This window comes from Eumetopias jubatus, unplaced genomic scaffold (assembly GCF_037043125.1).
Source record: "Eumetopias jubatus isolate StellerSeaLion01/CBP00866 unplaced genomic scaffold, mEumJub1_p1.0 scaffold_9, whole genome shotgun sequence".
In the NCBI taxonomy this organism is placed as follows: domain Eukaryota; kingdom Metazoa; phylum Chordata; class Mammalia; order Carnivora; family Otariidae; genus Eumetopias; species Eumetopias jubatus.
In genome coordinates this window covers 97,821,731-97,849,302 of record NW_028274815.1, presented here as the reverse complement: position 1 = coordinate 97,849,302, position 27,572 = coordinate 97,821,731, and the positions used below count along the sequence as shown (strand labels likewise).

Sequence of the window (27,572 nt, the reverse complement as noted above, 5' to 3'; positions counted from 1 at the left end):
CAGTGGGAAGGGATAGATTAGTCACCAAAAGGTGGTAGATCATCTCCCATCATGGACCAAAATAAAAGGTTGATCAACTAAAGACCAAAATGGAAAATAATTTAAGTGGATATGGAATTGATTTCTGGGGGTGAAGGACTCTCAGTGGAAAAGGTGGAGGTGTTGGATGCATAGAATTTAAGCTTCGAACTTAATACTGTAGGGTATAAGAGTACTCCCAGTTTGTAATTGTCTGCTTATTTGTTTCATCATTTGATTGATGTCTGTCCCCCCAACTGGGCTGTAAATTACATGAGGGCAGGGATGTCACTACTGTATTCCCATATTTGGAAAAGTCTCTGGCATACGTTAGATTCTTACTGACATTTGTTGAGTGAGTAAATGAAGTTGATATTGTGCCGATGTTAGGGGCTTGGGCAGGGGTTTCACACCCATAATTATTAAAGGAGACAAGCCTATGTCAGTCCAAAGCCAAGAGCTGGAAGTGAGCCTTCTGCATAAAGCAAGAAAACTCCAGCAATTGCCTCACTTGTGACATAAGATCTCAAACCTTCTGACCATCAATCCAAAGAAACATAAGTCCTGGACTCCAGGAGTTACCACCACAGGTGGTAACTCAACTTAAAATGGGAGACAGTCCTGGAGAGCACAGGACTCAAATTTGCTAGTTCTTTGAGGGCCTGAAGTAGAACGGGATGAGGAACCCTGGAAAGAGATAAAGTGAGAACAGAGAGATCCAAGGACACACCAGCTCTGGCACCATTTGGTGAGGGCTGGTCCAGAGCAGAACATTAACACAGCACTCCATGGAGGGTTGTAAACATAAAACAGTCATGTCTTGCAGCATTTTCTCTTGCCTCTACATCTGGCTTGATTAAACTTATGAGACACCTTGTGTTTTTCAGAATGCCGAGGCCAGCTATGACTTCAGCGGCAATGACCCCTATCCTTACCCTCGATACACAGACGACTGGTTCAACAGGTAAACTGGGTCTTGTGGGCTGTCTTTGACTTTAGACCTGGGGGTTTTATCTGACTCTCTTTTTAAAGCATGAGCATCACCAGCAAAATAATCTCAGTGCTTCACTAAATTATATTGTGATTTTTCTCCTTCATAGCTACATTCTCTAAATTCTTGGATTTTATAAATATGGCAATGTTCCTCTAAAATTGTCTTTTGACTATTTTGTTCTCTTGAACTGGGAGTTATTTGCCACTTTATTAAAGATAAAAGAAAGTAGAAATAATAAGAAATCCTTTTCAACTCACCACAAGATGATTTAAAACACACTCATTTCACTTATCTGTTGAAGAGAACTATTGTGCCTCTCCGCTCTGTGTCCAAATGTTTTTGAAAAGTGTTTCTGCTGTTACCTTATAAGAGCTCATGTAGTTTCTTTCAACTAAATAGTAAGTATTATTGGCAAAGGTTTGAAGTATTCTTTAAATTGAGATACAATTGATACATTATATTAATTTCAGGTATACAACATAGTGATTTGATATTTGCATATATTACAAAATGATCACTACATTAAGTCTACTTAGTACCTGACACCATATATAGTAATAAAAAAATATTTTTTCTTGGGATGAGGACTTTTAAGATTTAGTCTCTTAGCCAAATATACAATACAGTATTATCAACTCATAGGGTTGAAGTATTGCCTGGCATCCTATCCTGTTAAACTATTCAATGGTCCATCCAAAGTTGTGACTTTTCTTCAGCCTCTCCTGCTACTAAACATGTAAATATTTAGTCTCTTTTTTCTCTAAGTAAAATTCTTGCCTAGATGGTTGATTGCTTATAAAAAATATCAAGAAATAAATATGCATGACTTGCTCCCTCAGACTCAACGAGGCTTTAAGCCTAGTTGATGTTCTTGGGTCAAGTTCATAAGAACATATGAACTTCAATTAATGGTGTAACAATATGTGGACATCACTTTTACTTCCCATGGCAAACTCATGTAGATAAAATAAATGTTGCCATTCTCTGTTCAGAAATAAATAGGCTAAACAAGGTGGCATGACTTCCTGGTCAAACAACTAGTATGCGTCAGAGCCAACGCTTGAACCCAAGCTGCAGACATGTTTCTAAATCCAAATTGTACCATTCTTTTATAAACATCATTTTTATTATAAAAGACAGAAAGCATGACAGCCAGTGGGTGGCCAAGGATGGGTCTCCAGTGGACCAGGGAGTTTAGACTCTATTCTTACAATTAGCAAGTTGACCAGAGTATGTCTGGGGTGCAGAAAGTGCACATGGGTTGGGGGCTTGGCAATTACAGAAAATACAGAAAAGAATAAAGGAGAACAAAACGAATTTGCAACATTTTTAAAAGGATCATTGCTGATGTCCAATAGCACAGTTTACTCTTTTATCAACTTCCAAAGCTGCTTTTAAATTATCATGCATTGTTTGGAAGTGTGTTTAGGGGATGAGGACATATCAAAAAGGTCTGAGAACTTCTGACACGAAGCGTCTCATACCTTCCATGATTTACAATCCTAGATCCTGACATACCTTAGCAAATAAACCATTTCCAGACACAAGGATGTGAAGTTACCAAATAGATGTCACTAAGCCAGGGGCGAGACATAATTGGTGATGGTGGTTTGGAACATTGTACTGAGGAGGACCAAGAGGGAGTACCTGGTTTCAGCATGGCTGATTATCAATCATCCATACGATAGCAGGGCAGTACCAATAGGTGTGTCACTTACCTTCTCTCTGCAGCTAGTAGATACTAAATTAATCTTTTACAGATTGATTCAGGCACAAAAATACCACCAAAACAATGGTTTCCAGCCCTACCCCACCACATCCCATTTTCTGAACCCAAACACCACCTCCCCGAGCAAGTCTTCCTGCGGGATATGCTGTAAGAATATTCTTTAAATACACAAACAAGAAAGAAAAAAAAACAGAGAAGTCTATTTTAAGTATTTTCATCTGCAAACTTGCTCTTGAAAGTTCAATTTGAAACTGGCTAAAATCCTTTAACAAGGACTCATCAGGGCTTACTGCAATACAATTCTTCATTGTCAGTGGTGAATATCCCTAAGTATCCAATTGCCTGAGACACAGTTTAATGAGTCAGGCACATATGATCCTGGTCTCTTAGGAAGCCACTGATGCAAGATACAGGACCCACTTTGACCTATAAATGGGATTTTCCCAATTATCAAGTCATGCTTGAAGATCCTCATCCGCCATGGTTTGTTATTACAAAGACCGGATGGTACCATCCAGTACCATTCAAATCATAGCGTCTCAAAACATAATTACTATTGTCAATGCTTCTGGAAAGAAGGTGGGTCAAAGTTCAAGTCCACAGCACTGGGAGGATCTGTGTTCCAAAATGTTGGGTCTGTCCTGGAGATAATTCCTTCTTGGCACAAGGAGACGTTGAATATAGCATCCTTCCCATGAGTGTAGGATACATTTATTAAAAATTCCCTCTGGGTGAAATATTTGCCTGGTATTTTCTTCAGTATAACGTAGGGCCTGGGGCAGGAGGAAGGAAAATGAGGGGGCAAATACAGAAAATAACATTGTCATGGGTAATTGTTAAAGCATGGGATGGGTACATGAGATTCCACTCTACTTTTGTAGATGTTTGACTTTTTCCATAATAAGTACATTTAAAATCATAGGGTGTAATTTAGTTAAGTATTTATGAAACTATTAGTGTTGGTGTGCAAGCTTCTGAGGAGCTTGCAAAATGTCCTATGAACAGGGAGAGATGCCCAAATCACCACAGTGCTAAACACAGCCAGGGCTAAAACAACACAAGGAGAACTAATGCCTATTGAGCCATTGCTATGTTCAAGGCACTGTTTTAAGTGCTTTGCATGTATCCCTTCAATTGATTCTCATAATAACCCTTTGAAATAGCTATTACCAGGATTATCCTCATTTTGAAAATGGAGGCACAGAAAGGCTAAGTAACTTGTGCAAGTTCCCACAGCTAATAAGTGGTGGAGACAGGATTTGACACCAGTGAGGGGGCCATTGCATGCACTGCCTCATAACAAAGATGCATGGAGAAGTGCAAAATTATCTCTGGCTTGAGAAGCTGAGAGGCTTCCCTGAAGAGGTGGCATTTGGTCTAAGATTCGAATGAAGGTCGCTGGTGGAGTTAAGCGGTATATTTAGGTAAAGGAGGGAAGGCAGGAGGTGCAGACATGTTCAGGAGGTAGCCTGGACACCTGGTCTGGGAGTTAGAGACTAGGACACGGGCAGCAATCTACGAAGTCTTCATGGAAGAGGTGTGCATGAAAGGTTTACACACGTTGCTAGGAGAAAAGAGGAGAAATTTTGTGATTGGGTCAAAAACCGGGCCCGAGGCATAGATGAAGACCCTTCTCCCACTGTACCCAGGGAAGGTTGTTACCCGGAGGCTTTGGGAGTCCTGAGCCCAGCATCTGCCTTTGGCTGGAGCTGTGCTTACTGCCAATCCAGCATGAGCCTCAGGCCAGCTGTGCAGCCACCAAGGCATGCCGGTTTCTTCAGGTGTTATCCTCTGGGCATGGGCGCCAAATCCGACACCCGTCTCTGCTCAGCAGACCAGTGGCTCTCGAGAAATGCTAGTTTCAGCACGCTACGAAACTCCGATAAAGGGCTGATGGGTGTTGACCAGTAACGAGCTTGCTGCTATTGCTATTCCTGCTGCGCAGGTGTCCTCAAAGGCAACTTAGAACTCAGAAGCAATTGCTGGGCAGGAAAACGCAGTGGCTCTCCATCATGGGCTTTGCATTGCCATGGAAAATAGAAAATAAAATGCACTAAGGCGCACTCTCCAGCGAGTGAGCAAAGTGTTCTCCTGGTCAGGAAACTGAGTTCAATTGCAGAGTGTTTCTCCTGGGCTCTCCTCACACTTTAAACTAGCCTATCATCCCCTCTGTACTTCTGTTAACTGGTTTTCCTCCGAGTGCACATTTTTTCAAGAACATATTCAAAACTCCCAGCCAAGGACTGTTTATGAAAGCAAATTTCATGCATATGCAGAACTGCTTTTAGAGGACATGTATATTAGAATTTCTTTCCCTGTGTTTAATTTGATTTTGTAGGATTATTCCTTTTTAAGCAGAGCAAGTGTATTTATTCTACTGTAAACCATTTAATAATTACCTGCAGTATCTGAGCTCCGAGGATATATTTGAAACACAGTTGAGAAATTTGTAAAAGGAGTATAATTTCCTCCTAGCTTGCAATCAGAGAAATACTGACAGCCAAGCAAAATAATAATATAGTAGTAGTAGGGGTAACCCAGTTTGTAAAAAGGTAGAAAATAATCCACATCTAATGAGCAACAAGAATATGCAAAACAGATATAACTGATTTCCTGTGTGGTATCGAGATCTAGCATTACATGTTTTTCCTTGCTGGCACTCAATGCATATTGATTGGCTTGTTGATGGATGGGCGGCAGACCTTCTCAGCCACACCGACGTGTCGAGTGGACTTGACACCTGTCCGATTTAGAGCAGCCTGCTTCTTCCAAGGTTTGCAGCCCACGCTTTGTCAATAATCTCCCAGCCTGGCTCAGTTTTAGGTCAATGTTTGGTGATGCATCGCAGATCTGTATTCCATTACTGTACTGCTGTCCCTAAAAATCCCTCTTGCATAGCATTTCTTTGACAGGCGTTCACCACTGAAATGTCATCCCTGATATCGGCAGACTTTATGGGGCATCACAACGTGCCACACACTCTCTCTCATAGCCCTAAAGAGTAAGAGATTCTGGATTAGAGGCAATTCCTGGCCACAAAGAGTTTACTATAAATTCAGGAAGGGGGAAGATATTTATTACTCAAGCAACCAAAATGGGGGCGAGGGGAGGAAGAAGGATAAACAGATGCTGAGGGACACGGAGCTCTACGTGAGCTCCTTTGATTGATAGCATTAGTTAAACCTTCAAATAAGAAAGATTTTCAGTGGTCAACTTTTTTCTTACTAGAAGTCATATTTCATTCTGAAGAACGCTATGCGACAGGCCAAAAAAGAACCTATGAGAAAAACGGCCATTTCTGGTTGGATATTTGCACATTGATGGAAACTGTTGCTTTACCCGGGTGACACTCAACCGTTTAGAAATAGACAAACTTCTTTCCCTCCTGTCTTTATGAACTAATTCTGAAATCACCTCCTGGCTAATCAAATGCAAACTTCTTTCAAAGACCTAATCTAACTTTTTCTCTCATGTGAGCTTTGAGACAACCTCATAAGCCGATACAAACTCAAACACTGCTGCTTGCAATCAACTGTCTCTCTACCCAAACCAAAGCACAGTGAATTCCAACATAGTATAATTTTGTGAGCTGTTATGAGCCACTGCTGAAATACCACACAGTTGCTTTTTAAAGAAATTTCCAGTCCCTTACCCAGATTAGACAAATGCTCATTATTTAAATTTTTCCCCTCAGCTAAAAGAAATAGATATAACACAGAGGTGGAGGTTATGGAGAGAATTATATAGACTATAAAAGAAATCTCTGTATGTTGGTGTACTCATTTCTACCTTGGAAACTAATGTTATGCATTCCATATGGGGAATTTTTATGGCCCTCAGGTAGCAATAATTCTTTCCTTAAGGGAGAAAAATACAGCAGATTATGATGGACAAATGTAGTGTGTTAATTGGTCGGAGTAGATTAAGTGATCCCTGAGTACTTATCCCCATCTGTAAAATGGGCCTGAAACTCCACCTAGAAGGTTTGTGTGAGGGACTAGAGACACGCATACGGAGTACTTGTTTCCAAACATGATACATGGTAGACATTCCCTAAATGGCGGCAAATATAATTGTGAAATTCAGTGAAGGGATGTCTGCAGGAGCTAAGACAAAGGTTCTCCAACTAGCTAGAAAATGAGGAGAGTTTATGCCAAAGGAGTCAACGGAAGACCCAACTATGGATGACCTCACCCATCTTTCTCAGCCATTCAATCTCTCATGCGAGCCTTTGACAGACACTAGAAAACAGTAGCTCGAAGTTAAACTTTCTGGCCAGAATCTGGTGCTTGTGTTTCTGCACTCTGATCGAAAGAGGAGTTATATCCAAACATAGCTTAAATGCATGAAATAAGCTTGATCTGTGGAAAAGGGCCTAGCATCTAGTGTTAGAAAGATGGAAAGCCTCTTCACTTCTCCAGAAAGTACTGAATGCTTGCCAGCAGACTCGGGGTTTTCCCCAGAAGCAGCTGCACATGCTCCCCTATCCAAACCTTTGGGCTTAACCTTGGAGAGAGCATTGGGTATGAGCCAGCAGACATGATTGATCTCTGCATTTCAGCTCCAATACATCTAATATTAAAGTATCTTTCTCCAAAGATATGGCTGAAAAGACTGTAGCTAACTGCTATAGAGCTCTGGTTGTGTAAGAATCTGTAGACCTAGGGAGACTGGAGGTTAGAGCCTCATGTCCATGAACCTGGCCAAGTTGCCCACTGGCTTGCTGAATGAAGCCACCTTATCTCCAATATGTCTGTCAATCCAGAGCCCTAAAACACCATTATAAACCTTGGCTGTGGGATATAGAACTAAGGAGTCCATTAAAACAACCATGGGACCAAGAGCCAGGAAAGGAGCCCAAAGGAAGAGAAAGAGGGGAAAAAAAAAAAAACCCTCCAACTCAAAATTAGCCACAACTAACATTCCAAAATATCTGAAAAAAAAATCAAACACAATTTAAAAATCAAGACATGAATTTATATCAGGTGAAATTAATTTTATGGAGTCTTTTTTTCTTTTTCTTTAATTAGTTTCAGAGGTAGAATTTAGTGATTCAACAGTTGCATATAACACCCAGTGTTCATTACATCAAGTGCCCTCCTTAATGCCCATCACTGAATTATCCCTCCCCCCATCAAACTCCCCTCCAAGAAACCTGTTTGTTTCCTAGAGTTCAAAATCTCTTATGGTTTGAGAGTCTTGAAAAAGACATTAAAGTAAGTTATGTTTAGTTTGCTTAGAGGGATAAGTGCATGGATAACATCCATTTAAAAAGAAAAATAAATGATGGGGGAACAAGCAAAAATAAATATGACTATGACAAGGAACCAACTGCAATTGGGAAATACAGCCTTTGGAATGAAATCCCAATGAATGTGGTAAAATCTAGCCTGGGTGCAGTTGAAGAGGTAATTATTGAATTGAAGTTAACACTGTTTACTAAAAACCTACAGCAAACATTCTTCTCTTTTGTGGGGAGGGGGAAGTGTAGTTGACAAACAATGCCACATTAATTTCATGTGCACAATATAGTGATTCAAAAACTCCATACATTAAGCTGTGCACACTGTGATAAGTATAGTCACCATCCATTACTGTGAAACACCATTACAGTATTATTGACTATATTCCCCATGCTGCACATGATTTATCCATTTTATAACTGTAAGTTTGAACCTCTTAATCCCCTTCACCTATTTTTTCCCACCCTCTCCCCTCTGGTAAACACCAGTTTACAAACATTGTTTCTAATGCTGAAACTTTGACGGCATTCTCTTCAGTTCTGGGTGAAATAAGAATGCTGTCTATCATCTCTTTTATTTGACACCATGCCACATTTCATAGCCAATGAAATAATTATAAATCTAAGAAAAGATACATGAGAACATTAAGGAGAAAATTATAAAATTTAGAAAACATAAAAAAAATCCTGAGTGAATGGAGCTGCCTTCTAACTTCCTGGATGGGAAGATGGAAGAATATAAAGATATCAAGTAAATCTGTTTATTCAGTGCAAATTCAACTTAAGTCTCAACAGTATTTTTCTGTGAAACATAAAGAGAGGAAAAAAGATCAAAGAAACAGAAGAGAAAACCAGAAACAGACCACCATACAAAAGCAGACCGCCATCTTAATAAACGACCAAGGTGGCAATAAAAACAATGAAAAAAGAATGGTGTAATGATAGTCAACAAATAGTGCTAGTTAGGCATATGGGGAAAATAGGTGACCACCCCACACACCAATCATAAATGAATTCTAGGAGAATTTTGACCTAAATGTATATAAATCTTTTAGAATTAAAATGTAAGAAAACATCTTTATGATCCTGGGCTAGGGATGGATTTCTTAAAGAAGACACTAAACCACAAGGAAAGGGATAAGATTGAGAAAACTAAGTTAAAATTATACACTTTGGTTCAAAATCACAATAAACAAAGTTAAAAGACAAGCCATAGACTTGAAGATAGATACAGCAAGTTTTGTGAGCCAAAAGGGTTAGTATCCAAAATACATAAAGAACAGCTACAAATCAATGACAAAAGATAACTCAATAGAAAAAAATGGACCAAAGTTATGCACAGATGATTAACAGAACACCTGGGCTAATTCACATATGAAAAGATGCTCAACATTCCTAGCAATGAGGAAATTGCAAAACGAAACAATGAGATACCATTTCACAGCATTTGGATATGCACAAATGGTCAAGTTTGATGATAATAAGTGTTGACACTCTCCCACTCTGCAGGAGGTAATATATATCCAAAAACCTATTTTCACACTTACATACATACCCCAGAGGAACTGTCACACATGTGCACAAGGTAATAACGTACAAGAATGCTTTTCAAATTATTTGTAATAGAAAGCAAATTGCAAACAACCTAAATGCCTATCACTAGGAATATGAATAAGTAAACTGCAGCATATTTATAAATGGACTACTACACAACACCACTACACAGTGGTAAAAATGAATGCACACGAATTTATGAATAAACCTCAGAAATTCAAGCAAAAAATGCAAATTTTGAGGAGATTATATACAATGAAACATTTATATGTAGAGTTTGAAAACAAGCAAGTAGTGTCATATATGCTTAGTATGTATAGCTGATTGTAAAGTAATTATATGAAAACATGCACGTGCAGTCCAAGCATCAACTTAGTACAGTGGTCACTTCTGAGGAAGCAAAGAGAGGTATGGCTTCAGGGACAGCTTTGATTGTATTGGTAAAGATTTATTTCCATAAAAACAATTTATGCCAATAGAAAAGACATGGAATGTACCCTTGTAATTACAGACTCTTTTGATCATGTGAATATCCAGGATGTCTTAACTAGTAATGCACAGAAATATGCACTTTGCTTTGCTCAAGAAGGTGGGGATTAGGCAGGAGACCATAACTGTACTATGTGTTTGTTCTGCCATTTAATTTTCTGGTGTGACCAAAGTCTCCATGACAAATAGGGTACATGTTCTTCATTCTACCTGTCTTTTTGTTCCCTCAAGGGTTAATTTTCCTCAGGACATATGCTTTAAAATTTAAAAATATATAGTCTATACTAGAATAAAAATAAGAATATGGTCAAAAGAGATTTAATTTACCCTTATGGGCAAATTGAAGGTATCTTAAGAGAATGACATTAGAAATGCTCATTATATCACCAAATCTTGCTGAGTAACACCCATTCCCTAAATGTCTCTTGAATCAATTTCCTATTTTCTCTGCACACTGCTGCTCCCTTCGTTTTCACTCTTACCATCACAGCGATGGCTTTGTCTTCCTGCGCTCCCTGAAAACCAACTACCATTTTGTTAATTACATTATGTGTGATAATGGCCTTGTGGTTATTTAGGATAACTATCATTTTTTTTAGAGATATATTAAGCAGTTTGGGGAAAAAAAACATACCTGTATTTTCCTTTAAGCTGATTCACAAAAAAAATTAATCAAATATGGCATAATATTAATTGTACATGTATGCACAGGACAAAAGAATAAAAACAACCAAATGTCTATCAATAGATGGCCGATTGAATAAATGATAGTATACCCACAAGAAAATCTAAAGTATGAAAAACATTTGGCTTTGATAGAGCTGGATAGTGGCAGTATGAGATTCGCTGTTATTCATTGAATTTGTTGGTATTTTTAAAATAATAATAATAAACTGACCTAAAATAGAAGCACCAAAATGCCAACCAGACCCAATGCTGTTGACAGAACCACTTCAACCCACCAGCCTCAGAGTGTGCATTAAATCTGCCAATGCCCAAAGGCCCTCCCACACACTACACAAACCTCAGTGGAGGATAGAGAATAAGAGATCAGAAAAGATAGACTTTTTTTTCCTATTCTTCAAGGATGGCCTTGTTCTGATCCTTGTCACCCAACATCCTTGTGGTCACCCAAACATCTCCTTAGTATTTATGGCACCCTTCACATTCATTTATTTCACTTACTTACTATTTGAAATTCTCCTTCCAGAAAAGATACCGAGCAGCAGCTACTAATATTCAATAAGAATAAAATTAAAGTTCGCTCGTTCAGGTTATTCCAGCAGCTGTAACAAATACATCCCCAAATCTTAGTTGCTTAACACAATAAAAGTTATTTATCATTCGCCTACCAGTTCCTCCATGTATTCCTAGTGTAACAGCTCCCCTCCAAGCAGCGATTCAGGGTCATGGGCTTCTTCCATCTGTGACACTCATTTCCAGAGTTATCACGCTTGTCCACATCAAACTGCAGGAGGGGAAGCACTCACGGGCAGTTTTTATGTCCTGAAGCAGCAGATGTCCCGTGTGCCCACATCACATTAGCATAATGCAGTCACATGGCCTCATGCCAGTACAGTAGAGGTTGGGAAGTGGAGCTTAACTGGATCCCGGGAAGAAAAGAAAAGGAGCTTGGTGATCAGTTAGGATTTGCAACCACCAACAGAAATCACGTTGCAAAGTAACAGACAATGTTGTACCAGAAAACTTGAGCCAATGGTACTAACAAATGAGTCAGCTAAAGAACCGGTGAAAACCGGGTCAGTTACTCAGTTCCTTTTTGTATCGGTCAGGGTCCTCCAGAGAAACAGGACCAATAGGATATGAAGAGAGAGAGAAAGAGATTATTATAGAGAATTAATTGGCTCACACAATGATAGAGGCTGGCAAGTCCAAAATCTGCAGGGTGGGCTGGCAAGCTGGAGACCCAGAAGAGCCAGGGTTCCAGTTCAAGTCCAAAGGCAATCTGCTGGAGAATTCTCTCTTGCTCAGGAAGGTCACTCTTTTTGTGCTAGTTAGGCCTTCAACTGATTGGGCGAGGCCCACCCACACTATAGGGGACATTCTGCTTTACCCAAAGGCCACCAATTTTCTTATCCAAAACGCCCACACAGAAACATCCAGCATAATGTTTGACCAAATATCTGAGCACCCCTTGGCCCCACCAAGTTGACACATAAAATTAACCATTATGCTTTTTATCTGCACTTTTCTGTTAGTCAGGAATAAATGATAGTCAAGGGTCATGGGTAAGAGCAGGGGTTTGGAAGCAGCAGACCTGAGTTTGAGTTCCGATTCTGCCTCCTAAGTGAAAAGTGGCTCCTTATCCCTATGCTTCAGATTCCTCTTCTTTAAAATGGGGACAATAGGGGCGCCTGGGTGGCTCAGTCAGTTAAGTGCCTGCCTTTGCCTCAGGTCATGATCGCAGGTCCTGGGACTGAGTCCTGCAGTGGGCTCCCTGCTCAGCGGGGAGCCTGCTTCTTCTGCCTGCTGTTCCCCCTGCGTGTGTGCTCGCTCACTCTCTCTCTCTGACAAATAAATAAAATCTTTGAAAATAAATAAATAATATAAAATGGGGACAATAATAGCTTATTGTGAAGAGTAAATATAATAATGCACGCACCTCTCTCAGCACAGTGCCCAGCCCATGGTATTTCAATAAATGAGCGTCATTGTATTTGTACTACTCAGTATATCCTACGGTCTGCCCTGAATAGCGTACATATAGAGGTACATGCTCTTGGCTACGAAGGGCCAGAGGGATGACCAAATCACCTTAGTGAAAGGTTAGCAATGTGGAAAGAAAGGGTGTGCCTGGGTTGTCTCTCTGGAGATCCCCAGGGTCAGGGCAGTGCCTCGGGTGTTCACTTGGACACCTCCATGGCCAATACAGCTGTTTGAGGAAGCCCAATGCAATCATCATGACAGCCCAGGTTTGAACCGCAATCCCCCGTGGGTTAACCATGGGTTGTCCCTCTAGCCTTGCTTGTCCATAGTCTGTATGAGTTATCCGTTGCCAAAGAATGTCGTGTAACAAATCATCCCAAAACTTAGGAGCTCAAAACAATAAGCACTGACTATTGCTCACACATCTATAGGTCAACTGGGCAGTTGTGTGGACCTGGACTGGGCTCAGCTCTGTGACTGGGCTCACCCATGCATCCCTGCTCAGCTGGCAGGCTGGCCGGGGGCTGACTGGTTTAGGATGACCTGTCTCAAATGTCTGAAGGACAGAGGGCTGCCAGCCTGGATACCAAGGTTAATGGTCTGCATGGCTTTGAACATTCAATAGGCTCGCCTAGGCTTGTCCACATGGTGCTTAGGCAGGGTCTCAAGAGAAAGAGGAGAAGCTACAAGTCCTCTTGGGGGGGTAAGTTCCTCATTTCCACCATCTTCTTTTGGCTACAGCAAGTCACAAGTCCAGCCAGATTCAAGGAAGGGGGAAATATACTTCACCTCTTCACAGAAAGAGCAAGAAAATCACATTGCCAAGGGCATGGTCCCAGGAGAGTGGAAGGTTGGGGCCACTTTGGCAATGCAACACCTCGGGGACTCCTACCACTTGCCTCCCTCCCACTGACCTTAGTTAGAAAGAGGCTGATTGAGCAGTGGACATTTTCTCCTCACCCCCTAGAGCTCCACATCTGACAGACTTTTGTTTTATTCTAGAGGCAGGAGGGAGTTACTGAATGTTCTTAAGAAAGCAACGAGGCCAAATGAAAATGGATTTGGAAAAAGATTTTCCTGACATGCCAGGGAACAGGCATGTTTGTCTGAGACAGTCAGGAAGGCAGGAGAGAGGGGAGGGCATTCAAGGCAGTGGGAACAGAGCCTATGAAGGCCCCAGGGGTGTGGAAAGACATGGTGTCCTGAACAATGATAGGAAACCTCCACTTGTTGTTTAATTAGTATTGCCAAATTTAGCAATGAAATGTTTCTTCCCACATGTTCCTCTGGAGAATCCGCTACATTTGCCTTCCCAGTTCAAGGCCAAAATTAAGAATATGGAAACATTCAACGCCTTTAATCTGCCCAAGCCAGTTCACATGCATTCAGCCTCTTGCCTTTGGTGAGCAGTTTGAGGGCAGAGCTGGGAGGGTAGTGGGGCAGTTCAGTAACTGAGCGTTGGTCTCAGACCCGGCCCAGCCACCTTGCCGCTGTGCGCCTTTGGGCGGGCCCCTCTGAGACTCAACTCTGGCATCTGTAAAATGGGGCAGTCCCTTCTCATAACCCTCCTGAGAAGATGAAAGGAGGTGAGGCAAGAAAGACATTGAGCACGCTATCTGGTAGTAAAGAACAGCCCAGAAAGGGGCAGGTGGGTGTTCGTTTTCCTACGTCCTTCACCACCCAGAACAGGGCTCCACTCACCATGCGGTTTCCATCAGTACATCTGTGTGCTTCGCAGATGCTGGTGCAAGTCCTCACGCTCCCAAGCTGGCCCTACTTGCACCTTGCAGGTCTCGGAGAGGAGATCCTGACAAGGCTAATTATTAAATAATAAGGAAATTAGTGCTCGGCCAAATTAGACATGGCATTGATTATTTAAATATTTAATTTGTTCAGCATCAGCCATACAGCATGCAAGCAGGTCATATTTAATCAGTATCCATTAAAGTTCCATTTTAAAATATATAGTATATACACGTAAAGGAATATGTACTTTATATCTGGCATGTACTTTATGTAAGTATATATTTAACCATATAAGATACGGATTATATAGAATACATGAGTATATATTACATATAAATATTTAAGTATATAACTATGTACTTACATATGTACATTTAAAGTATATCTATGAATCAACAGAAAGAATGGACATATTTCATTATATATACATACACCAACATACATATATATACACCTACGCACACGTGTGTGTGTGCTTCTGTTAGGGAACCTGGACTGGATCGCCCGACGGAAGAACCAAGTGGCACTTGGAGATCTTGGAGGATAGGAGGTTTATTTAACGCCAGTGGTCTCAGAGGAGAATGATCTCCCAAGGTCTGAGCCCCAAGCACAAACAAAGGGGGTAATTTATACACTTCTACTTACGCATACTTGGCCCCGGAAGGCGGGGCAGGTAGAAGAACCTGGAAGAGCCCCAGGGCAGGGACTGGGACTCCCTTGCTGGCTCCGTAGGCCATCTTAGGACACCGATTTTTCCTCTTCACTTCCATGCTGTTCTTCAGAACTTTGTTTAGTATTTCCTTCAGCATTTAGAATAAGGTGGCCATGAAAGTTACATCTATAGTAGACTCTCCCATCAAGTTAAACTGGGCCCTTTCTCAAAAATCTCAAAACTCTAGGGGCGCCTGGGTGGCTCAGTCAGTTGGGTTTCTGCCTTCAGCTCAGGTCATGATCCCGAAGTCCCAGGATCGGGGCCCGCATCAGGCTCCCTGCTCAGCAAGGAGTCTGTTTCTCCCTCTCCCTCTCCCCCGCACGTGCTCGCTCTCTCAAATAAATAAATAAAATCTTTTTCAAAAATCTCAAATGTGATCCTTGGAAAACTTAGAGACAAGTAGTGGTTTGCTCAGAACTTTGTTTCCACAGATTTTTTACCACAAGGGCCGTCCTCTGCAATAACTATGAGGTTTACTTGGACCCAATATACAGATTTCATTCTTGTTCCAAAGGGAATTTGGAGCCCATGAGATATGTAGCCTTTATGGAAGCAGGATTTACTTTTGCTCATATTAAGGGAAAGAAAATAAGAACATATATATTTTTCCTCCCCTCCCCATCCTCAGGTGCAATGTTTTGAAGAGCTGGTGCGATAGCTTTGCTTGCCCCAAGAGGATGTTGCGAAGAGTACTCTAGACGATGCAGAATTCTGAATTCCTAGGGCCACACAGCCAATAAGCCCCTTCGCCCCCATCTTCCTTACTGTACACCATAGTTGGAACAGTGAGTGGAGAAGCCAGCGGGAGAAGCCAGCCCTCACCACCCTGTCCATTTAACAGGTTGTGCAGGCGCTATTCCAGCAGCCTGGATCATGTGACCCATTTAATCCTTTAGCTGCTGCCTGGACCATCAGAATAGACTTTTTGGGATTGGGGCCAGTAGTTTCAGATGAGTAGTACCATCGGAACCTCCCACATCTTGAATGCTGGTTAGGGTTAAGACCCAGCATTCTGATGGACTCAGTTTATGCTTGTTTCAGTTCTCTATTGTGACTTCAGAAACTACCCCAAAACACAGTGGCCTAAGAAAGAACAAACATGTAGTTGTTCACAGACCTGTAAGCTGGGCAGGGTCAGCCCGTCTCTGTCCACCTGCTGCTGACTGGGGTGATCTAGCTAGGTCTGGAGGAGGAGGGCGTCACCCCTCAAGTGTCTGGAGCCTCACCAGAGGTGTTGGAACAGCAGAAATTTCTGGGTCTCTCTCTCCCCACATGGTCTTGTCCATTCATAGGCCAGCCCAAGCTCCCTTATGTGCCCAACAGAGGCAAGCAGAAGCTGCCTGCGCTCTTAAGAAGTGATACAATCATCCTTCCACTGCATTCCAGGGATCGAAGCAAGTCACTAAGCCAGCTCAATTCAAGGGGAGGGGAAATGCACACAGTAGGGATAGAACTGTTTAGAACCGTTTGGTAGAAGGCCGGAGAAAGCAAACAAAAGGAAGAAAATGAATGGTGTCTGTTGCAGATAACATTCTAGAACATAAGCCACAGAAAGGCTTTGTTCAGAATCCTAAGGCTGGGCAAACCTTGGAAAGATTATCGAATGAATGCCCAGGGTTCTTAATCTGGTCAGCCTCAAAGGTTCTGTGAACCCCTTGGAACTGCATGCAAAATGTTGCCAGTGTATGCTTTCTTATTCCCGAGGGAAGGTGGGAACCTACAGCATTCTATATGCCCTCAAAGGAGGCTATATTCCAAAAGAGGCAAGTCACCATGATTCCATTAGTGACAGGCAGCATTACACGCCTGTGTAGAGAAATGGCTTTGAAAATAACCAGTAGCCGATGATGTAGGATAGACGTTAGGGTTCAAAGCCAACGGCCAAAAACGAATTCTTGAGGCGTCTTTGGTGCAAAAAGGTGGTTTTATTAAAGCCTGGGGACAGGACCCGTGGGCAGAAAGCTCTGCGTCAGGATCATGAGGACTGGTCCATTATGGACATTCAAGTTGGGAGGGGGTTAAGGATAGTGTAAGCCTCCCAGGTATTTTGGAAACAAGGTTTCCAGGATCCTGAGGGGGCTAGCTATTGTTAAGAAAAGGTCAGAGGGGGAGACGAACCATGAGAGATGATGGACTCTGAAAAACAAACTGAGGGTTCTAGAGGGGAGGGGGTGGGGGGATGGGTTAGCCTGGTGATGGGTATTAAGGAGGGCACGCTCTACGTGGAGCACTGGGTGTTATGCACAGACAATGAATCATGGAACACTACATCCAAAACTAATGATGTAATGTATGGTGATTGACATAATAAAAAATTACAAAAAGAAAAGGTCATTTATTACTGTTTAGGAAAAACTTCAGTCATGAGACCCTTCAGATATATATATCGGTGGGTCATATACTTGGGGGATGATTGCCAACATATATCTTGGGGGGGGTGGGGGGTTAAAGATAAAGGAAGTTTCCAAAGGAAGTTTTGTGTGCTTAAAGTAGACTTACAGGATCCTGGGGGTCGGGCTAAGATTGCCTTTTGTCCTTAGCAAAGTATCAACATCGAGGCAGCTGAGTCTCCAGAGGAAGGTCACTCTGCCTGTTTCAAGTACTTGTCAGTGGGCTGTAGGTAGTAAGGAAATGTAACAATTTTTCTTCTGCCTTTGTTTCCCACATCAGCCCACAATTCTAGTGTTTCAAAACAAATCATAAGTGTTCCAGCCAGCACAAACCTGTCATACCGTGCTTGGTTTTCACTGGAAACCTTTAAGTGTATTTTCTGTAGGAAGATACTTCAAATTTTAAAGTAAAGATCACATTTCAAGGTTGAAAATGCTCTGAGAAGCCTCTTTATTGTAGAAACAAGTCAAGGTGAAGAAGACAGTGAGGAGAGGGGGAAGAAAGGAGCTACACAGATGGAAAAGTGGGTGGGCCACATGCTTGATATCATTTTGGAATGTTGGTGAGGTCCAGAGCCAACGGCCAAGAAAGAATTCTTGAGACGTCTTGGGTGCAAAAATGGGATTTTATTAAAGCACGGGAACGGGACCCGTGGGCAGGCATTACAAGCATGAGGGATGACTGATTCTAGACTTGGGATTTGGGGGAGGGAAGGGAAAAGGGAGGTTTTCAAAAGGACTTTCATGTGCCAAAGAGAACCTAAAAGATACTGGAGGCCTTACCATTGTCGAGCTAAGGTGCCTTTTTTTCTCTAGCGAAACCTTAACCTTAAGACAGTTGGGAGTGTCCTGGAGGAATGAATGTTCTACTCTGCCGGCCTCAAGTATTTGTCAATGGGCTGCCGGTCATGAAGAAATTTAATTTTACTTTCCCTTCTGCCTTTGTTTCCCACATCACTGTGGAGGGGAGGGTGATGTTAGGGCTCCAGGAAATTGCGTCCATGGGTCTCTGGAAGTTAGGTTATTGATAAGAACGCTTTTTCCTTGTAAATCACTAAGACGTTGGTAAACTGAGGGAGACTCCGGTTCAGCAGGACTGTGATTTCTCTAAGTTAACCCTTGGTTTTTTCCTTCACTTAGCTTTCGGGCAGCCTGGAGGGTCTGAGGAATGTCACCCAGATCCCACCTGGGGCAGGGGGGTGGGTTGCGGGGTGTCAGCTTATGCTTTGTCCTCAGCTTGCCTTCTGCTCCCCCATCATGCTGACTCCGGCTAACCGGACCATTGAAAAGAACCAAACTGCTTCCAATTGACAGAATTTAAGGAACCTCCCTGAAAGTCCCGACTTGCTGTATCTGACTTGCCTTTTTTTTTCTCCGCAGCCACGGGACCCGATGTGCAGGTGAGGTTTCTGCCGCAGCCAACAACAATATCTGTGGGGTCGGAGTGGCCTACAACTCCAAGGTCGCAGGTAAGCTTTCCCTGCTAAACAGCAGGTGCCCTGTGCCAGAAAGCCTCGGGCTCTGGTCTCCAGCCTGGGGTGGGGCGGGGAGGGGGGGCTGGCAAAAAAAAGACCCCAGGGGTCTTTCCACACCCCTGGGGCCTTCATTTTTATTCGAGTGTGTTATAAATACAGAAAAGTACATAGGTCAGGAGCACACAGCTCAGTGAATTTTCACAAACTGGCCACATCCACGGAAACCATCAAGAAACAAAATGCCACCAGCATCCCAAAGCCCTCCTCATGTTCCCTTCCCATTACTACCCATATACACAAGAATAAGCATGAGCCTGATTTCTCACAACAAATAGTGGTTATTCCCAGCTTTTAAACCTTAATATGAATGGAACAGTACCGATTGTACTCTTGTGTCATTATCAATAACATTCTAATGAGACTCTGATAAAGCCTATAAGAATATAAAAAGATATGTACAAATTATTGTAAACAGACTCAGAACTCTTCAAAAAAAAAAGGGTGTTTGTTTGTTTGTTTTATACAGTGCCACCCCCTCTCTAAGGAAATATATTCTACTAAAACCTGTGTATCAAGCTCCACGGGAAGGATATCTAACAATTTCACCTTTACCAGGGGCTTTAGAAATAAGGGCGGCGGATCACTAGAAATTTAGAAACCAGCGTCTCCCTCTCCAAAAAAGAGTGGGAGAGAGAATGAGAGGGGTTCATAAACTGTCAACAACATGCTGGAGAATGAAGTAGCTCCTGGCATGGGTCCGCATTTTGCATCAAATTGGTTCTTAATTTATTCAAAGCTGAGTCACTCAAACTTGTTTTTCTTTTTTTTACAACTCTCTTGATATTTTTTTCCTAGCAATTTAATGGAACCATAAACATACTTTGTGCTGACACTTGCATTTCCAGGGACCTAAAGAAAGCCAGAGCAACCTATACAAACCCTTCACTAACTTCTTTCAACGCCGTTTGCGAAGAGGCTTGCCTAAGCCTGGTGCCGAATTTCACAAAAGAATATGTCTGGAGGGTCTGAAATGCAAATGGGGGAAGCTTTGCCCCTCGGGTTTCTGCTCTCTTTACTCTGTGTACATTCAAACTGCTGGCATTAAAATGTCAGAAGCCATCAGGAGCTCAGGGGAAAGAGTAACACCCAGTTAATAATTTATAAGCCAGGCTCGGACCTCGGGTGTTATCTGTGCAGGGTGGGTTCCCTATCCACAGGATAAAACTGGAAGCAACTGAAAAAAAATCAAACCTGGATTTCCAATTCACAGTGATTGTCTTCAAAATAATTTGGATCCCAAAGTATAGTTTCAAAATAGCTTTGGTGCCCGAAGTACCTGGGTTTTTTTGTTTGTTTTTTTTTTTAACAAGCTTTGGGTTTTTTTTTTTTTTTTTTTTTTGAACAAGAGATTCTTAGAACTACTGCCTGCAAAACTGAGTTAGGAGCAGTTCAAGGCATTAGGAGGGTTTACCAGGGTCGCTTTCTCCATTTGCCTTCTATCCTTTTCTCTCCTATTGTTTGCACTCTGAAAACGTCTGAGCAGCTCATCAAACGGACCTAACTTCCCTGTTCTTTTCATTTGAATTCCGTAAAAGGGAAACATGAGAAAAGGATTTGAGTGTGTTAACCCAAGAAATAAGAGGGCCAGTTATTTTACCAGCAAAATGGGTTTATTCAGGACAACAGAGAATTGCAATTCAGGACATTGCAAGCTATGGCAAAACCACAGGCAAGTCCCACAAAGCAGAGGAATGTTATTTTATGGAGAAGGAGGAGGAAGTTGGGAGGGTTTGTTTTCAAGTAAAGTCCACGGGAGAAAAGCAGGAGTTCAGGGTGATGGTCATTTCTCCTTGGCTGATTTGCCGGGGTACTGGATTTCTTGTAGGAGATGCAATGTACGTCTTTTCCAGCTGGGGCCAGAAATTATTGATTCTTTCCTGTTGACAACTCTGCTGGGATCTGTAATTGACATTTCTTCCTGTAATTGATATTGAATGATAGGGCTCCCCCTTCTGGACTCCCAATTCCATTTTAGTGAGCTTTCCCTTTATTAATTTTCACTGGTGCCAGGAGTTTCTTTGGGAGGTGATCCCCGGAAACCAGAGTGAGGGAAAGAGGAGCAAGGACAGCTAAGGGAGGGAAGCCAACAAAGGGTGTGTAGATTAACTGGTTGCTCCTGTGGACAAGCGGGAATCTGAGGGACTCTGGGAACAGCCCACAGAATTGCTCCCCCCCAAGGACAAGAAGCTGGGCAGTTTATCTGCCAACTCCCATCCCTCATTGATGGGGGTGGCTCCTGGGCCCTCAGCACCCTGTCCAGTCTGCCAGGTTACATGGGTGGAGCATAAGTCCTGAAGCAGAGAACACACCCCAGGCAAAGACACCTGGACAGGGCAGTGGATCCACGCAGGTGCAACCCCTTAACTCTGCCTCACCTGCTGACTGACTCCCAACCCCAAAGGTGAGTGAATGCAGCCTGATGCCTCCAAGGTGTGACCTGACTTATGCTCTGTGAAACCCCAGCTGGCTCAGGTTTCACGGCAATGCTGAGGTTCCAGAAATAGACCAGAGCTGGTGGGAGGCATGCCCAGCCACACAGAGAGTTTAAGCACAGGAGCCTCCTTTTCCGCTCCCTTAACCCCAGTTTTGCTCCTCTGGAACTACTCGTGCTGGTGCCAACTGTTCAAGGGGCCCAGAAGTCTAGTCTCCATCGTCCTGTGCCTGTTGGAACATCCAGTGTCCTCTGGGCTTCCTCGGAACAGGGCAAGGAATTCTTTATGAGGAAGCCCTGGGCTGTTACTCAGGAATTAAAATAAAGGCAGAATTTCAGCCTCCTGGACCTTACACATTTAGGGGAAACATTTTGTTCCTTCTGGCTGGCAATCGCAAAAGTTGTCTGGTTTTTATAACTCTAAAGGAGCCATGCATTTCCAGAGAATCTTTCCTTGCAGGTTTCTGGGCTAGGGGTGTCTAGAGCGCCACCTGGTGGCCATACAAGATCATTGCTAGTCCCTGGCGGTCCCGAGGTGTTCAGTTAAGGGAGGGAGACTCCAGAGGCCGGGTGGTCCAAGCCCTTCCTGCATCCTGGGTCTCTCTTCAACGTGTCCTCAAAAAAAGGCTTTAAGTTGAGGTGCTGTAAAATCTTAGCCCAGTTAGAGGAAAGTGGAGATAAGAAGATAAAATGAGTCCCCTGAAGGGAAAGAAGGGAAAAAAAATCATACAGCATCTCTTCATCTGCCTGTTAGCCTGTTGGGTTTCTCTTTGATTCACAAACTTTTTGCTCACTTTTCCACTAGGGCTCCTGTCTTTTTCTTGCTGATTTGTGTGCCTTCTTGGTATGTCCTCAATCTTGGCTCCTACCCAGTTACAGGCAGTGCAAATATCCTCCCCCAAACTTTCACATGAGGTCATTAGTCCACCTGGATTTCACCTTTGTATGTCGTGGTGGCTGGGGACCCAGTTTTATTTTTCTCCAAATGTGAACCAGGGTCCCTGATACCATCTATTAGATAATCCATCCTGTTCCTCTGATCTGTGGTGCCACCTTCATCGTATATTAAGTTCCTATACATACATGGTTAGGCACTAGGTAAATAGAATTTATATAAAACCACCTACCTAGCAGGTATAAATTAGGAAGTGTAGCCACACTCCTACTGATGGGCCTTTGTAGTTGCTCTTCCCTCTGCCCAGAACACCTCCCCCATAGGCTTTACCTGGCCACACCTCTTCATCCTCTAGCCCTCCGTTTTCGCATTGCTCCTCCAACATCACCTCCCAGACCGGCTTCATCATCCACACGTGATAAATCATGCAGAGTTTTTTCCTCCCAGCACTAACTACAGTCAGCTACTGGACATATTCTTGTGCATGGTGATTTGATCAATAGCTTTCTCCCCAGGCAGACAACAGTCTCCATGAGGACAAGGGCCATGTCTCTTTTCTCTCACTGCAGCACCTAGAACAATCTGGGGCACAGCGGATGCCCAAAGCCTATTTGCCGAGTGCCAGAAAGCAACAAAGGAATAAAGACAAGGACGGGCCAGTGATAAGCAGTAGAGATTAATCATTAGATGAGAGAATGGATGGATGAATGGAGTCATGAGATGAAGGGCCTAAGGATCTAAGGACCCAAAGCTGATAGAATTTCTACCAGGAAGCAAACTTATCTCCTCTTTTACCAGCACCATCTCATCTTTGCTGCTTCATCCCAGTCAAATTAGTTCCAAGGAGACCTGGACCTTCTCACACCCTCTCCCCACTTCCCTCCCTTCCCAGGGCACCACCAGTAGGAGTTGCTCCCGGGCCCATCAGTGAAAAGAGACAAGGGGCCCCTCTGCACCGTCGCCTTAGGCGGCTCCAGGCTATCAAGCACCGGGACCATTCATCCACCATGTATCATTCAGGTGTTACAAGAAGAGTGTGTAAATTTCCAGGAGCTCCTCTTTTCTACTTATTCATCAGAATCTCAAAATCTTGGGCCCCAAAGGTCCTTTAGTCCAAACACCCACTATTACTTGCATAAGGATAGCAACAAAGTAGTATTAATAATGATAATAATAATAAATAACACATAGTTACTCTTCCAATGTGTCAAACACAATACAAAACTCTCTACCCAACCCTTTATACAATTTTCTTATACATTATTATATATAATACATATAACATATATATTATATATTAGCATCCCTTTTCTACAGAGAATAAAACTGGGGCCCCACAGCTTGTAAGCTGTAGAATAAATCTGCAGCCGGCACAGCCTGGGCTAGAAATTCTGCCCTTGGCCCCTACACTAAAATGCCTGGACAACTTCCCTTCTCCTGCCCTTCTGAGATAGCCTGGATCCAGCCTGGAGCCATGTATCTCCAGGGACAAGAAACTCTTTTTGAAACTCCCTTTCAACATAGTCTGTTCTACCTTTGGATATGTGTGACTTTGAGAATCTTCCTCTAAAATGAGCTCTCTCTTTGATTTCTGTTGCCTGTTGTCATGGACACAGTTGTTACCACCTCTTTAAATGACACATGGCAGGGACAGAGGAAAGCTCCCATTAGTCTGGCTCCTAAAGAGTAAATACTCTATAACATGTAAACACATGCATTTGGCATGTCCCAAAAATCTTAGTGCCATCTTGAAGCTTTAATAACTTCAAAAATATGTATATATTTGAGGTTTAACTATTTACGTTCCCTTATCCACTTATTTACCTTCATGAATCTTGAAGAAAAAGATTAATTTCAGGTTTTTGACTTTGAAAATGCCTTTATTCAGTAACTCTTTAGGAAAATAACCTAATTCTTTTCTTCCTTTTGATTTTTAAAAATTATTTATTTATTTGAGAGAGAGAGAGACAGAGCACATAAGGGGGGGGGGGGCAAAAGGAGAGGGAGAAGCAGACTCCCCGCTGAGCAAGGAGCCCAATAAGGGGCTCGATCCCAGGACCCTGGGATCATGACCTGAGCCGAAGGCAGACACTTAACCGACTGAGCCACCCAGGTGCCCCTGTTCCTTTTGATTTTTAAATCAGTGTTTGACATCCTCAATCAAAGGGAATAAGACAAAAAATTAAAATTAAAAATGTACTGTCCAAAATTTGCAATCCCCCAAAAAATGCACAACCAATATAAATAATGAAGCTTTCAAATGATGTTTCTTAAAGTTTGTCAGATTTCTATTTCTGAGATTATTAAAGCTCAAAACTGCACCAAGCCTTGGGAGATGCTATCTCTCACTGCCAACCCCTTCCAGCACTCAACAGTTATTTCTGGGTGCCTCCCACATACCCGGTTCTGCTGTGGGTGGTGGGATACAGCTGTGAGGCAACCAGCAGGATTCCTGTCCTCACACAGCTTAGAGTCTAAGAGAAGACAAAATGAGTGAATCAGCACAATAATATCAGATCGCTGCTGTGACCAAACCAAAGCAAGGTGGTAGAGAATAACCAGGCTGAGGGCACAGCTAGCAATTTGAGGGTGGGAGCACCACACCTGGGCTTCTGCAGAGTTCCTCAGAGCAACCCCAGGGTGGGGCCAGGCCAGGCGGCATTGGCCTTACCTGCCTGCCTTGTTAAGTCAGAGCATCTAGATTTATGCATCGAGCTTTGGGACGGGACCTCCTTTGTTCAACGGTTCTGAAAAAGAGTTTGAAAACCATACTGTTGACCATTACCAAAACACCCTGAAATTTCGCTGCCGGCAATGAATTACCTCCACATATTTGGCCAATAGGACTCAAAACGTTTCAGTGAGTTCCCATAATTTTATCTGAGCTTTAAAACAAACCAATAAAAATCGCATATTAGCACAATGATGAACGTGTTTTCAGATCCTTCAGATCCTTAGGTCAGCATGAATTCATGCCTCAGCCTGCCGATTTATATTCATGAGCAAAAAAGGTGGTGATCAGCAACACTGAGGTTCCTGGGCAGATGCAGCGTTTGCTGGTGTGGAGTACAAGTTCCCCTTTTGTAACGAGAGCAGAGGTAGAAAGGATTTAACTCAAATCCCTGGGCCTTGCAGCTCTTAGAGAAGGAAGTCTCGGAGTCCCCACTGGTCAGTAGTGCGGTGATCAGACCCTCATGGTGGGGGGATAGAAGTGTTTGATGTGCGCACTGTGTTTCCCTATGCCATTGAATCACACCAGCCAGGAGAGCATTTTACAACTGTGAACACACAGAGTCCTAGCCCCCCCTGGGCTTTCCTCTCTCCCTTTGCCTCTCACCTTTACTCTCTTGCCTTCCCTTGTTCTCTCTTTCTTATCTGGCTCTGTCTTTGTCTCTCTCTCTCTCTCCGTGCCCTGCTGTAGCTCCTACAGCATCCAGGGACAGAGGAGAGAGAAAACCCTTGGGTCACCCTGAGCCTCTGTCTTGGCTACAAATGGTGCAGTCGCTTGCGGAAATGAATACTGTATCTCATTCAATTAATGCATGCCTCATTCCTCCCGAGCTTAACAAGATTAAAGGAATGTCGGGCGCCTGGCCCCAGAATATGAATGAGAGCCTTGCTCCCAGTCTGTGACTGCCCCTGCCTCCCTGGACGCTGAAACAGAAGATTAATGCATACCACCTCTGATGTTCTGTGCAGCACAAAGGGGGCCAGGGAGGGCAGGAAGAGGAAAAGAGACAGAGAGACAAAAGCTGCAAAGAGAGGGGGTAAAGGGCAGGGCTGGATGCACCACTCTGGCTGGATGATGAAATTCAGTGTTGCCATTGGTTGGCACACAGGACAGTTCAGGTCTACTTCGGCAGGGTTGAATTTCTCTCACCTTCTAGCTGAAGTGGGCTGTTCAGTTCTGCTCATCTAGACAAGTTCAAGACCATTTGGGTTTTCTCCTTGCAGGCAAGTGAAAACCAGCCTCTCTGCGATGTTTCCCTACCTACAAAGTGGGCACGACTTCTGGCCAAAAGAAGCTGCACTATTTGGTTTACTCTGTGATCTCTTGAGCACTATTGTTGAACACATTTTTAAAAAATAAATAAAATACAGGGAAGCCAAAAGCAAAATGTGAGGTTTTAGACTTCCTCTCTCTTATAAAATGAACCATAAAACTTAGCTTCCAAGGGCGCCTGGGTGGCTCAGTAGGTTAAGCATCTGCCTTTGGCTCAGGTCGTGATTCCGCGGTCCTGGGATGGAGTCCTGCATCGGACTCTCTGCTCCGCGGGGAGCCTGCTTCTCCCTCTCCCTCTGCTTGCCACTCCCCCTGCTCACTCTCTCTCTCTCTGTGTCAAATAAACAAATGAAATCTTTTTTAAAAACACAAAACTTAGCTTCCAGAAAGTTCAAACCAAACATTATGCCCATTCTGTATGAACTTCTCCCCAAGGGAAAGGATGCTGATTATTGGACATTTGTTGGCAAGAATGGTGACCTGATTTATGGGTAAAGAAAGCCCATAAATGGAAAATCTCAAGATGTTATTATTTGTTCTTCTGGACCTGTCATTTCTGTTAGGGAAAAAAAAAAATCCGCTAATGTAATGATACCATACATCTATTCACCAAATACTTATCAAGCTTAAAATAATGCTGATCACCTAGGACCCAAGAAAAGAACAAAATAAACACATGCTCTGTACTCAGAGATTTCGCTGTCTAGTGATGAATGTGTTGACCAGGAAGAGTTATAAAGCAACCAAAAGCATTTATTTGGGTCTTAGGCATTGCAATCAGGGAGACACAGAGTCAACTGACATGCAAAGTGTGCTCCAAAATGCAAGCAGGGAATGTGGGCTTATATAGGCAAAAACCACAAGGTCCCATAACTTGTTTTGAAAGAATTATCATTGATACTGACAGAATTGGAATATCTAAGGTTGGCTCTTCAGCTAACATATGCTACATTATCTCCGTTTCAGTCCACAGTAAAAGGATGTTTTCCAAGAGGTGATTACGGTGCAATCAATAAGTTAACAATTGACAAGTCAAAAGTCCTTCCAAAAATGGAAACAGGAGATGTGCATCACCTTGCTTCTTCAGTGTCCTCCCCACCCTATTTTGGATGCCTGTCTTAGCAATGCTTACTTTAGGTTGTAATCACCTTCCACAAATGAAACTCA

The 27,572-nt window shown here is 42.9% G+C and overlaps 1 protein-coding gene across 2 annotated transcripts in view; it reads left to right on the top strand.

The window, feature by feature from the left end:
• PCSK2 (proprotein convertase subtilisin/kexin type 2) overlaps positions 1 to 27,572 on the top strand; it is a 271,414-nt gene that overhangs the window by 206,766 nt on the left and 37,076 nt on the right. For both annotated transcript variants that reach the window (XM_028112992.2, XM_028112991.2), the window contains 2 exons: positions 906 to 982; positions 18,922 to 19,010. In XM_028112992.2, the coding sequence (XP_027968793.2) occupies positions 906 to 982; positions 18,922 to 19,010 (166 nt within the window). The remainder of the gene's footprint in view (positions 1 to 905; positions 983 to 18,921; positions 19,011 to 27,572) is intronic.